The following is a 13,155-nucleotide window of genomic DNA, read 5'->3' on the forward strand; positions in this document are numbered from 1 at the left end:
GTTTTTTTGTTCTGTTTTTAAACAGGCAGAAGAAGCAGGACTTGCTGTGTCTGTTTTGTTATGTGTGAGAGCCCTTCAGATCAGATCAAATGGAAGCGATGAAATGAAGACGTCAGTATGTAAAACAATTGCATGCCTTTTACCAGAAGACCTTGAAGTTAGAAGAGCTTGTCAGCTCACAGAATTTTTACTTGAGCCAACTTTGAGTGGATTTAATGTGTTGGAAGAGCTCTATATGCAACCAGATCAAAAATTTGATGAAGAAAATGCACTGGTTCCAAATTCACTCCGTTGTGAGCTGCTTTTAGCTTTAAAAGCATATTGGCCATTTGATCCTGAATTTTGGGACTGGAAGACTTTAAAGCGACATTGCCTTAAACTGTTAGGGAAAGTAGCTTCTGATTCTGAGGATGATGCAAGTTGTAATTTGTCAATCAATGAAACAGACATGTTAGAAACTTTCTTTAGTGACTATGATGATACAAAAGAACATAAATATTATGATGGAAAAGACACAATGAGCCACTCTAAAGAAAAAACAAGAGTTAAAAAACCAATTGGTTCTTCAGAAAGATACCAGAGATGGCTTCAATACAAATTTTTTTGTGTGCTCTGCAAAAGGGAGTGTATAGAGGCTAGAATACTGCATCATTCTAAGATGCATATGGAAGATGGTGTTTATACGTGTCCAGTGTGTACAAAAAAGTTCAAGAGAAAGGAATTTTTTGTACCACATGTAATGGAACATGTTAAAATGCCTCCTAGTAGAACACACAGACCTAAAAAGAAAATAATACTGAAAAAAGAGAGATCACCACAAAAGACAACAGCTTCCAGCAGCCCACCTCCAGTGTTTCAGGAAAAGTCACATCAGCCACAGCTGCCTGAAAACTTTGAAAGCGACGCACATGAATATGTCACTTTTAGCCAACTGGAAAATTGCCAGCTACAGGACAGAGACATCTATCCATGTCCTGGAACGGATTGTTCTAGAGTATTTAAACAGTTTAAATACTTAAGTGTACATCTGAAAGCTGAACATCAAAACAATGATGAGAATGCAAAACACTACTTGGATATGAAAAACAGGAGAGAGAAGTGTGCTTTCTGTCGCCGACACTTCATGACATCGTTTCACTTGCGGGAGCATGAACGTGTGCACTGTGGGCCTCAACCGTATATGTGTGTGTCAATGGATTGTTACGCAAGATTCGGGTCAGTTAATGAGCTTCTCAATCACAAACAAACACATGATGATCTTCGTTATAAATGTGAGCTAAATGGCTGTAATATTGTTTTCAGTGACTTAGGGCAACTTTACCATCATGAGGCACAGCACTTCAGAGATGCATCATACACCTGTAACTTCTTTGGTTGCAAAAAATTTTATTATTCAAAAACTGAATTTCAGAATCACCTTGCAGTGCATAATATTGAAGTATCAAATGGGGAAGTGAAGCAAACGCTAAAACTTGAAGAGTCAGTTTCAAAAGACAAATGCAGTTATCTTCCAGAGTCCCAGCTGCTTGAACAATCTGAAAATTCCAGTCTGAATGATAACTTGGATCCCTCAGGCTCTCAGGAAATTCCACAGATTAAGGAAGAAGCTCTCTCTGACAGTGAAGATCTGGATAGTGAAAGTAATTGCAGTCTTCTTGGTGGGGACCACAGCACAGATGCTGCAGTAAACCAAGGTCAGGTGTCTCCTCTACTGATTGAAACAATGGCTCACAATCAATCACTTCCAGGTTTTCTCATGTCCCAGAAAGGAGTCTTCCATCCAGCAGATGTGAAACAACAGTGTTCCAATGTAGCAGTTTGCTTTGATGAAAAAAACCTTTCCTGTGGTTTTGAAGGCTGCTGTTCCACACACAAAAATTCCAGAAGTATGCAAAAACACCTTCGCAGAGCCCATCCATATAGCTTTAAAGGTAAAAAAAATATAGAGATGAAAACTAAAGAGATTCTCGATCTGTTGAGTGATGCTCAGGACAGTAAATCCCCTACAGACATTAGTACAGAGTTAGGTCATAATTCAGATACAAATGCTGACTCTCCAGAAAGCTTGTATTGTACTATAGATGCTAAAGGAAGCAATGGCCTGAAAGAAGAAACCTGTCCTTCTTCCCCAGAAACATCTTTTCATGACAGTTCTAAAGAATCAAATATTGAAGATAACATGTTGGAACTAATGTTAGGCTTGAAACATCTAAGCTTAAAAAATTCTAACATTCAGAATTCTTCAAGACACAAGCCTTTTTTGGGTTCTTTACAGTCTTATTCATCTAAGGATGCCAAGTGCCCTGAGTCAGTAGATGAAACTACCTCAAAATTTAAGCTTCAAGAGCAACAAGATAATTTACCCAGCCAGTACCTTACACAACTGGCAGCTAAACCATTTTTCTGTGAATGTCAAGGATGTACATGTGAGTTTGTGACCAGAGAAGCTCTCTTAATGCATTATGTTAAAAAGCATAACTATTCAAAGGAAATGGTTCTTCAGTTAAATATGTTCCAGCATCGGTACTCACCATTTAAGTGTCATATTTGCCAAAGATCATTTACAAGAAAAACACACCTTAGAATTCACTATAAAAACAAACATCAAATTGGCTGTGAGAGGGTAGCTCACAAGGTATGTTCTAATGAAAAATTTGATCATGCAGGTTTATGTCCAGATGACATGCATAAAAATAGCACTGTTCCAGCACCTGTCTGTGCAACCAGCGTTCAATTCATTGGACATTCAGACCGCTCTGAACAGCTGTGTCATCCTAAAAAGGAAGATTGTAGTTCTGAGACAGATTTGGAGTCCAGTGAAGAGGCAGACAATAATGTAACAAGAAAAACTTCTAACATAGCTTCTCTGGACAGTCATAGGGAAGAACTGGACGCGAGACAGGGAAGAGGAAGCAAAAGAACAGTTGCTAAAGGAAACTTATGTTATATATTGCATAAGTACCACAAACCATTTCATTGTATACATAAAAGTTGTAACTCGGCATTTACCAACCAGAAAGGTTTGATTCGCCATTACAGAACTGTTCACCAGTATAATAAGGAACAACTCTGCTTAGAAAAAGACAAAGCAAGAACAAAAAGGGAACTTGTCAAATGTAAAAAAATATTTGCATGCAAATACAAAGAATGTGGTAAGCGGTTTTTATGTTCTAAAGCTCTTGCTAAGCATTGTAGTGACTTCCACAATGAACACTTAGAGGATCAAAAACTGCTTTCTGAAGCTGAATCTGCAAGATTTGCTTGTAACCAAGCCCAGTGCCCTGCTGTATTTTATACCTTTAATAAGCTTAAACAGCACCTAATAGAAGAACATGCCAATGAGGAAAAATTAAACAAAGATTTTGAAATCCATTGTGACCTTAATGGCTGTGATCGAATTTTCACAAATTACAGTCACTACTCTCAACACGTATATTTCCGACATAGTGAATATTATGATAGTCTCTTTGGAAATCAGAAAGAGGAGGAAGATAATCAAGACAAAGACAAAAATGAACAAAGCTATTTGAAGGACAGTTTTGACATAAGCAAGCAAAATGGGAAGCAGTTAAAAGAAAAATCTAAAAGAATTAGCAGAGGTAGAGAAAAGCATTTGATGAATTTCAAAACAAAAGAGGAAGCCCTACAAATGTGCAAAGAGAAGTCTAACCAGACCCAGTACCCTTGCATGGTTCAGGGATGTTTGTCTGTTGTCAAATTGGAAAGCAGTATAGTGAGGCACTATAAGCGCACACATCAGATGACCAGTATGTATATAGAGCAACGGATTCAGAAGCTTGTTGTTTGTGTTAAATGTGGCATAATGACTGAAAAGCAGTCCTGTTCTGAAACAGCTTTAGACTTGGATAAAAAAGGTGTAAAAATTAAAGAGGATAAATCAGCTAATCCTGGGTGCGTGCAGGAAAGTGAAAAACCTCTTACTCCAAATACTGACTGTGATCCTCAAGATTTAAAGAATGAAGACCAAAAAAGATGTCCATCAAGTAGTGTGAGTTTTGATGCCAGTGCCTTTATGTATTCAGGCACTTTAAAATATAACCACAGTTCAAAGAACACCTGTTTCGAAGAGCATAACATCAGGGAGACAGTTATGTGTAAAACTGAAGAATTTTCTGAAAATAGTGAGAGAGAGAATAGCTCTTATTTCTCTAGTTTACAATTAGAGTTGCCAAGAGAGAAAGACCCAGAAGGATGTCAACATAGTACAGTTAAGCAAAATGCAAAAACAAATGTACTTTGTGCTACAAAAGACAAATTTCAGAAGCCTCCAGTGTCCAAACCATTTGATTTAAAGACATATAAACCAATGGGATTTGAGTCTTCATTTTTAAAATTTATTCAGGAAAGTGAGGGAAGAGATGATGACGATGATGATGACTTTGATGAGGTAGTAGAATGGGAGTCTCCTGAGCATTTGCCAGTAGATAAAACCTTGCAAAAAGAGGGAGACGGTCAAGGAGATGCACCAGTAAACAACTTTGTAAATGATAAAGATGTAATCATAACCCAAAATAATCATGGGCAGCTAACAGAAATCCAGCCCTTGCTGTCAGAATCATCATCTGCCCCTTCTTTAGAAAATTTGAGGGCGATCTTGGACAAGGCACTAACAGACTGTGGAGACCTTGCCTTAAAACAGCTTCATTACTTAAGACCAGTAGTTGTTCTTGAAAGATCCAAGTTTTCCACACCCCTCATAGATTTATTTCCAACAAAAAAGGCAGATGAGCTTTGTGTAGGAAGTACGTAAGTAGTTTTGCTTAGAGCAGATTGCCTCCACTACTGCTATATGGGGAGAACTTCAAATTAGAACAGTAATTGTTACAGTACACACTGTTTAGGTTAGCTTAGACTGTTTAATTCCATGAATGTATAATATCTGTCAAAAGTATCGGCCAGGTTAATTTAGCTCCCCATTTTTTTCAATGGACTATGCTGATTTTGGTGCTATTTAACACATGAGAATTCTGGGGGCTTCCTCTTGAAGAGTAAATGTGCATGATTGTATATGGAACAAGTACTAGGGTACCAGGGTTTGGGGGGCGATGGAGTTATTACTTGACTTGAATGTGCACCCTAGGGTGCTTTGTGTAACATATTGTACACTACAGCATCTTATATTTTTTGAGTTATGAGTTTCAATAAATTACAGTTTTTCACCCATTTGTTTACTGTACAGTAAGTCTTTAATGTGGTTTACTTGTAATTGAAGTATTACATTTTATTTTATAATATTCTCTGTGCTTTTTTCAGACATGAAAAAATTATAATTAGTACAGGCAGAAAGCGCTTGGCACTTAGAGATGAAAAAGTCCTAGTTACCTTTCCCTTTAAAGGAAGAAGATGCTTCTGAGAGTGTATGGTACAACATAAGTGTTTGAAGAGCGTCACCAGACTTCCAAGAGTTGCGTCTCATGGAAGTATCAGTGCACATTTTGGGTTCCCTGCTTAGCTTTTTTGACAATGAATGAAACCTAGCTGGAAGATTCACTAGAAGAGTAATATTTTAATATCAGTTTCTTGTTCATCTGTGTCTTCTTTCTTGCCATATCTCTGGAGGCCCAGAATCTGTTTCCCCTGAGTGGCATTTTCCAATCTCCATGAGGATGCTGATGAGCAAGCAGCAGTCACAGCTTCTTATTGATTGAGGACTTAGGGTTTGGTGGGGTGGTTTGGGTTTTATACTGTGATCTGAAAAGTAACAGTTGAAAGAAAATGGAAAAAAGTTTGGAAAGTTTAAAACAGACCGTAAATATTGGCTGGGTGCAGGAATAAAGAAGGCTATGTCAAAAAACATCTGGAGAACTGTGTTATGACCAAAACTAGGCAGAAATGGCATCCTCATATTACACTTAGGAAAGTTATTTGGGCATCCTTAAAATAAAAGTTAAATGAAAAGTCATACACCAAGCAGGAGAAGTGTAGTTTATTGCGTATCTTTTCCTGTCATTTCCCCTCTCAAAACTATAAGTTTTTAATGAAAGGAATATGGTGCCTGAGTATTCTCACTGGCTTTTAAAAATGCAAGTTAGGGTCAAAAGAGGAAGTTAACTGCAACAGGGTCAGACACCTGAAATAGCTAAAGTGTGTTCCAAACTGATTTTCGTCTCTTTAAAAAAAGAAATCTACCTTTTCATGTCAAATTTGCATTGTGTTCAAACATACTTGAATCTTCAGGATCTCAAAAAAAACAGGAAAAGAGATTAGCAGCTAATTTAATAAACATGTGATGACTGCTTCAGGTAACGTGCCTAGAGAGATACTGGCACAGTACTGGGTTTTTTGAGTATCCCACAAAGCAATCTGTCCCCTTCAATGCCTAAAGGAAGAAAACTATAGTCAGCATGAATATTAAATTCATTGACCTTTTGAGTCCTCAGTTTTGGGTCAAGCTGCTCTATTTCCAATAAATATCCAGAGCTTCAAATATGACAGTATTAAAGAATTCAAGCATTTAAAATACTTTGAATGAGAGAATGTAGATGAGAATGCAGGAATTAAATAAGACAGAAAATGTGTATATATGCCACAGACCAGAGAGGCGGTGGGACAAAGGCAGTGTACAAGCTTTTGCTTTGTGTAGTTCTAAAAATCTACCATTTCTTTTAAAAAGTAGTTTTGATGTTATTGATTGCTTCCTACAACTTAAAATGCTGTGAGTACAGTCAGGAAAATGGAAATGATTAAATGCAAGACTGATACTTAATGTGATGATAAATTAGCTTAGTCATAAGAGACCAATAAAGAACTTTCTACATGGGGAATAGCAAAGAGAAATAGATTCTACCAAAGCAAGTATCTGCAGGCTTAAAAGGCAGGAGGCAATTTTGTGATGACTCATCAGGCTAGCTGTGTCCTCTTTGAAGGTAACAAAATTGTATGTTGCTGAGATAACTGCATCATGTCTGATGCTGACTGTCACTTCCATCAGTGAGTATATACGGATGGGAATCTACTCTGCGAGGAGCTGAAGTTGTCTTGAGTGACCTGGAGACAACTTGATTTTCATAAGAAATTTGAAAGGTAATATTCCCACATGTTTATATAAGCCAAAAACTAGAAGAAAATTTTAAAATGCAATTTATTTCCAAGGTGCTGCTTTTATGATGTAGATGCAGCTTTTGGTAAATGGGGTATTTAAGGTAGTATGTTGCAAATAATGTAATCTTAGACTTTTTTTTTATAGCAGTTTTGGAATAGTTACAATGTCTTTGCAAACCTGAAAAGGCATTTAAATGCAGACTTTTTGCTTTTCATTGTCATTGGTTTAGTTGACAGTTGCTTAGCGGACAGGTGGAAATTTAACTGGGGTAACCGTTGAGTGTATATACTCAAGAAAACTTTTCAGAGAAGATTGCATTTATTCTTGTAGAATTCATGCATCCATCGTTCACTAGATGTTCCTCCGATGAATACTTGAGGTTCTTGGTGACTAGGGACATGATTGGGTTTTTTTAAAAAATGCTACAGATGGTACAGTTCCAATTGCAGATATGAGCTGCTCCCCTTATTGCCCATGCTATATTTTGCACATATTGTAACCTGAAGCTGGATAAGATTTCACTTTAACTCCCTGACCACAGTTTCCTTCTCTAATATTCAAGTTTGACTGTACTTTAAACTTCCTTAAAGTTGTTTTCTTTCTGTTCTGTTTTTGCTCAATAGGAAGTTACCACAGATTCACAGTGAAAGACCCCACGGAGTTTGTGAATTAATTCTTTTTATAATTAAAAATATTTTGGGACTGCAGCAGTTGTCCAGAAATAAGGAACAAGAGTTTCTGCCTGGCATGGATGAAGCTTTTCTGTGTGAAAGATAAAAACTTTACAAGAGTTTGTCTACCTGCTCTGACATGAACATAGGGATGGGATTACTTATAATTTACTGTCAAAAGCAGCAATTCATAATGCAGGTTTTTTGGAGGTACCATGTGTCCTTGTAGTGTGGCTAACAAACAAAATACACTGGTGCAGCCTTGCTTCTCCCTTTGGAGCATAGCTTCCTACTTCCTTCTGTGAAGCTCCCAAATTATGGATCAATTTAAAACTATGACTTTGAATGAGTTTGCATTTCTTGTATACTGTTCATATAAACTCTGCTGCAAGCTTGCCACCAAAGAACTTTACAAAATCATACAAAATTACCTTTATACAATCCTACTGTGTTTAAGTAGTGTATTAAAGGTCTTCAGCGTTCAGAGAAGAGGGGAGACTTAAATGAAACCACCTTGCCTTTGCGTGGCCCTGTCAGATGCTAAACCTGTTCTAGCCTCTCCCCTAATGCTTATAGCTGGTGACCTTGAGCCCTTCTGCTCTGCTGACTCCCCACAGCAGTATTCCCCCAGTTTTTTTCCCTGTGCCCACATGAGTTTGGAGGGGTTGAGGATTGGATAGGAGAGCAGTTGCTTTTCAATAAAAATGTTTAGGATTTACAGTTACAGGGAAGGAAGTAGGTGAGGGATTAGCCAGGGTGCAGTGCAGTGCCAGGGAGGGATGTGGCTTGGCCAGCTTTGATGGATTGCTAGAGCTTCCTCTAGGAAAGGAGAAAAGTGACAGCTACTAAGAGCTCACTGAGAGGAGCACTGCCTTGTCTTCTGTGGCAGTTGGCAGGTACAGTATTTCTTCTGAGGGGACATAGCAACTTAGAGAAAATATAAGGCTGGGTTTTAATTTATTTGACAGATCATTCTGCTAAATAGTTACAAATGGTAACTGATAAAAAATGAGAAAATTAAGTTGGCATTATTTTATTAAAAGTCAGTGATTAAAAATCCACAGACAATTTCTGTTATACTTTGGTAGAAGTAAGATGAATGACAGATACTAAAATGCTATCTCAAGAATGAGCTAAAAAGGAGCATTCACGAACACCCCTCTTACTGCATCTCTACCAAGTTACGCAGTCCCTGTGCGCTCCATGGTATGTGTGTCCCCAGTACTGCTGTGGCAAGCTCTGGGGGTTTCAGCAGTACCTGTGGAGTCTTAACATTACAGATACCAAATATGAAGAGTGTGTTTTGACAGAGTATAGATATTTGATTCCTTGTAGGACTCTATACTTCTCAAAACATTTTCACTTTATTGTGGTTCAGAAAGATGGGGACCAGCTTACCTTCAGAATGAACTGGGTTAGGCAAAAACCATAAGAAAGGCTTAAAGTATTTTAGCACTCAGGAGTTCTTCTGTCCTTACTACAAAACTGTGTAAATGTGTGAGCACAGGAAGCGATGGGGGAGAAAGAGGGTTGGTGCTCTGCTTTTGACGGCAGTGCTGATACAGTTTGGCTTCAAATGCTCACAGAGGTAAGTGAGGCAGTAAATGTCTCATTGGTACCAAAAGGAGTCTTTGCTTTTCTTCTGTTCCCAGCTGTGATCTCCTGCTGTCTCCTTTGTGCCAGCTGTGGCACTTCTGTTAATTTAACTACTTGAACTGTTAGAAAACAGACCCAGCAACAGTAGCATATAATTAAATACCTTTCTACCATTACAATGCAAGGAAATAGGGCTGCAACTCAAAACCACATGCTTTTAATGCTATTGGGACTACAGTTAATGTGAGAGATTTGTATCCCCCCTTGGACGCCCTTGTGTTCACTTGAAGTATCGTGGCATCTCTCACCTCAATTTCCCAAACTCACAGTCCTCTAAGCAGGCTTTCCCTTTTCTATACTCTGGTCTCTGTACTCCTATTTTCTTCCTGTGCTATAATCCATCTTGTCTTCCTTCACAAGAGTAAACTCAGGCTTCATCTCCTCATCCAGAAGTACAGGTCCTGCCCTTTGCTTACTCAGTGAGAATGGAATTGCCAAAGAATAGTAACTCAGACTATGGAATCACAGCCTTCCTAATGTGAACGTGCCTGGATGTGCTCTGCAACAGCCTCCTCTACCCCCCAGTTTCTTCCACTGTAAGCTATCCTGGTCCTTCACATGAGTTAATTACTGTTGTGTACCAAGTTACTGCTATCAGCTCATCTCCAGGGATGGTCTGCAGCATCTGCTTGTCTGGGTGGCAGATCTCTGGTGGCTCAACCAGGAGGGGCCAATTACCTTGAATTCTTCCCCTTTTTAAAAAAGGAAAGAACCCAGTCTAGGAATTACCCTGCAGCAATATGTCTGTCTGTGATGGGTCCCAGAGCAAGCAGCCAAACAAATGATTTTATGGAACATATGTTGTGCCAGCCTGCTTTATTTTAAAAAGGACATAGCAGAGTTTGGTCTAGTAGAATTAGAGTCAGCAATACTGTACTGCAAGGAGAAAATAAGCTGCTGTTAGGAGACAGTCAAGGGACTGCTTGCAATATATACCAGGGGAGAAAACCAGTCAAATACTAGTCTAGTCACTGTTAATTTTTGCACTTCCCTTCTCTTAGTGTGGCTATGAAAGGATTTGTACAAGTACTAGTGAGGCTTTATATGCATTATTGTGTGAAGTCTGGATAACTTGTACTGAAGAAAAATAATTTAAACATCTTGTGTACAGACTGCAGTACCTGGGGAATGAAAAGTCTAGTGTATGAAGAAAAACTAACAGCTCTTGGATTGGTCTGCAAAGGCATGCTGAGGAGGAGTGCCTCTCCTGTCTTTCCCTCACATCATAGAGAAGGTGTGTGAGTTTACAGAGAGCATTGCACAGACCAAATCAACAGAACACTGTACTGGAAATCAGAAAAAAAAAAAAAAAAAAAAAAAAAGAAAGAAAAAAAAAGTTGCAAATTATTAGAGCAGTTCTGGGAGACCTTTTCTGTAGAAGCAGTGAAGAAAGAGACTGCTGTGAGATTGTGAAAGGACGGAAGAGAGATGACTGGCATCAGTAGCAAAAATTCCCTCCATCCAATAATAAAGGAACACCCTTCAAGCTGTATGCTAAAGCAACAGAGAGGATCTGTGTAACAGTCAGAGTTTACTCTCTTGCATTTCAGCTTACTAAGAAACTCCCTGCCTATCCAAGCAGGCCTTCTGCTGAAGTTCTTTGTTTTACTGGGGAGCAGGGAGGGGAGGAGGGAATATGAAAAGAGAAGAAGCAACATTGTGTTTGGGAGAAGTAATTCAGCTCTAGCATGTAAATTCATGCTGTGCAGTACTGGAAGAATGGCAGATGTAAATGGATGCAGAAAAGGATTGTTGAGTAGCAGCAGCAGGAACTATCAAATAGCAAAGACTGGTAGAAAATTTCCTAATGTTATGAGATGGAGCTAGCTGAAAAGTATTTGGGTGAGGTGGAGTTGGAGATAGGGCAGGATTTCAGATCTGTGCGGGGTAAACAACACAGAGTCAAAAAGATTTTGAATCCATAGGATCTGAAATCAGAGACAACAATGAAATGAATAAAGTTTCATATCAATTTCAGCATGAATTTCATGCTTCAGAATAACCCAGAAAACACTGAGTGGAATAAGGGATTCCAGATTTATAGTTACAGGATGAGCAAAACTATGCAAAGATGAAAATGTACAGCTCTCATCTGTGATGAGCACGAGTTGCTGCATGGCACTGCTGGCACAGTGTCCAGTACTGCCCAGGAGTCCTCAGGAGCACCGCAGGGTAAGTGTTCCTAAACTGTACAGACAGAAGGGTGAGTTTTCTCTGGAGTCTTGCGCATCTCTTCCTTCAGAAGGGAGGGTGTTGTGCCATGTTCCTGCAGGACATAGACCATGCTCCAGTCACTGAACTCAGCTGTCTAAGCGTATAATGACCATGCTTTGCCCCAGCCTATTTCCTTTGGGTTGCCAAGGTCATACCAGGTCACCTGCTGCATCTTTGGAACTGTGAGAAAACCTAATTAAGCTGATTAACACCTGTGCCATGACACGGGCCCAGAAGTGCAATTCCAGCTATGCTTTCCTTGATGATCTGGTTAACATGGTGATGGATTTCAAGCTGATGTAGAATGGAGTTAAGCCACCCTTTCTCTCTGGAGTTCACTTGCCAGACCTGTGAGAATGGGCTCCCCGTGGTCACGGAATCATTTAGGTTGGGCGAGACGTCTTGAGATCATCTCCCTCACCCCCACCTCCTGTACAATCAGGATTAACGAGAGCATGTTGCCAAGGACTGTGTTGACAGCTTCTGAGTATCTCCAAAGACAGAATATTTCCACAACCTCTCTGGACAACTTGTCCCAGTGTTTGACCATTCTCACAGTAAAAAAGTATTTTCTTGTGTTCGGATGAAATTGCATGGGTTTTTTTCATTTGAGCTCATTGTCTCTTGTTGTGACAGTGGGCAATGCTGAGAATTTGGCTCCCTCTTCTTCATTCTCTCACAGTAGGTATTTACACACATTGATAATGTCCCCCTGAGCCTTCTCCAGCCTGAAGAGTCTCAGCTCTCTCAACTTTTCCTCACGTGAAAGATGCTCCACTCTCTTCATCACCTTCATGGCCCTTCGCTGGATTCACTCCAAAGCCCTGCACTCCAGGTGTGGCCCCACCAGTGCCAAGTAGAAGGGAAGGATCCCCTTCCTCGACCTGCTGGCAACAGAGATCCCCATGGATAAACTCCCTCTTGCTATGGCTGAGATCAGGATCCCTACTGTGTATGTGTACTAACAACTTTCTAGATATCGGTGGGCTGACATCAAGTTTTATGGCACTTTCTGGAGCAACCTGGGTCCAAAACTCACCACTTTCTGGGTCAAGTTTGCAGCCAAATAATGTGCTGCTCCTGGAATGCAGGGGTGGAGGTTGTCATAGTCTTCCTGCCCAAGCAGGAGACACCTGCACCCTACAGAACTGGTACCCAATATTGCTCCTGAGCATAGACTACAAGATCACTGTGAAGGCTTAGTGACCTAGCTCTGTGCTAGGCAACATGATCCCTCCTGAGCAGACCTAGGTGGTCCCAGGTTGGAACATCCTGGACAGCTGTTTCACAACTCACTCCACTTAGCACGTAGTGCCCATCTGATCTTTGCCTTGTAGCAGTGACATTTGGTAAGGAAGGACGACAGCTACAGCATGGGAAAACTGCAGGAATTTGGCTTTGACCTCCACTACATGAGGTTCCTATGGGCGTTATATGCTGCTAGAAAGTGCTTGGGTAAGTTCAGAAGTGTATTGACCTAGCTGATCAGATTGTCTTGGGAATTGTATCAAGTTTGCCCTTGCTCAACCAATTCTACTCCATCGCAATCAA

General features: G+C 39.8%; 1 protein-coding gene across 1 annotated transcript in view; it reads left to right on the forward strand.

Moving 5' to 3' along the window:
• The window catches only part of RLF (RLF zinc finger), a 50,295-nt gene extending 45,111 nt beyond the window's left edge, over window positions 1-5,184 (forward strand). The window contains exon 8 of the mRNA XM_042793802.1: window positions 26-5,184. Within this exon, the coding sequence (XP_042649736.1) occupies window positions 26-4,771 (4,746 nt within the window). The 3' untranslated portion in view covers window positions 4,772-5,184. The remainder of the gene's footprint in view (window positions 1-25) is intronic.
• Window positions 5,185-13,155: the final 7,971 nt, after the last annotated feature.

This window comes from Tyto alba, unplaced genomic scaffold, assembly GCF_018691265.1.
Source record: "Tyto alba isolate M040663 unplaced genomic scaffold, T.alba_DEE_v4.0 Super-Scaffold_20, whole genome shotgun sequence".
NCBI lineage: Eukaryota > Metazoa > Chordata > Aves > Strigiformes > Tytonidae > Tyto > Tyto alba.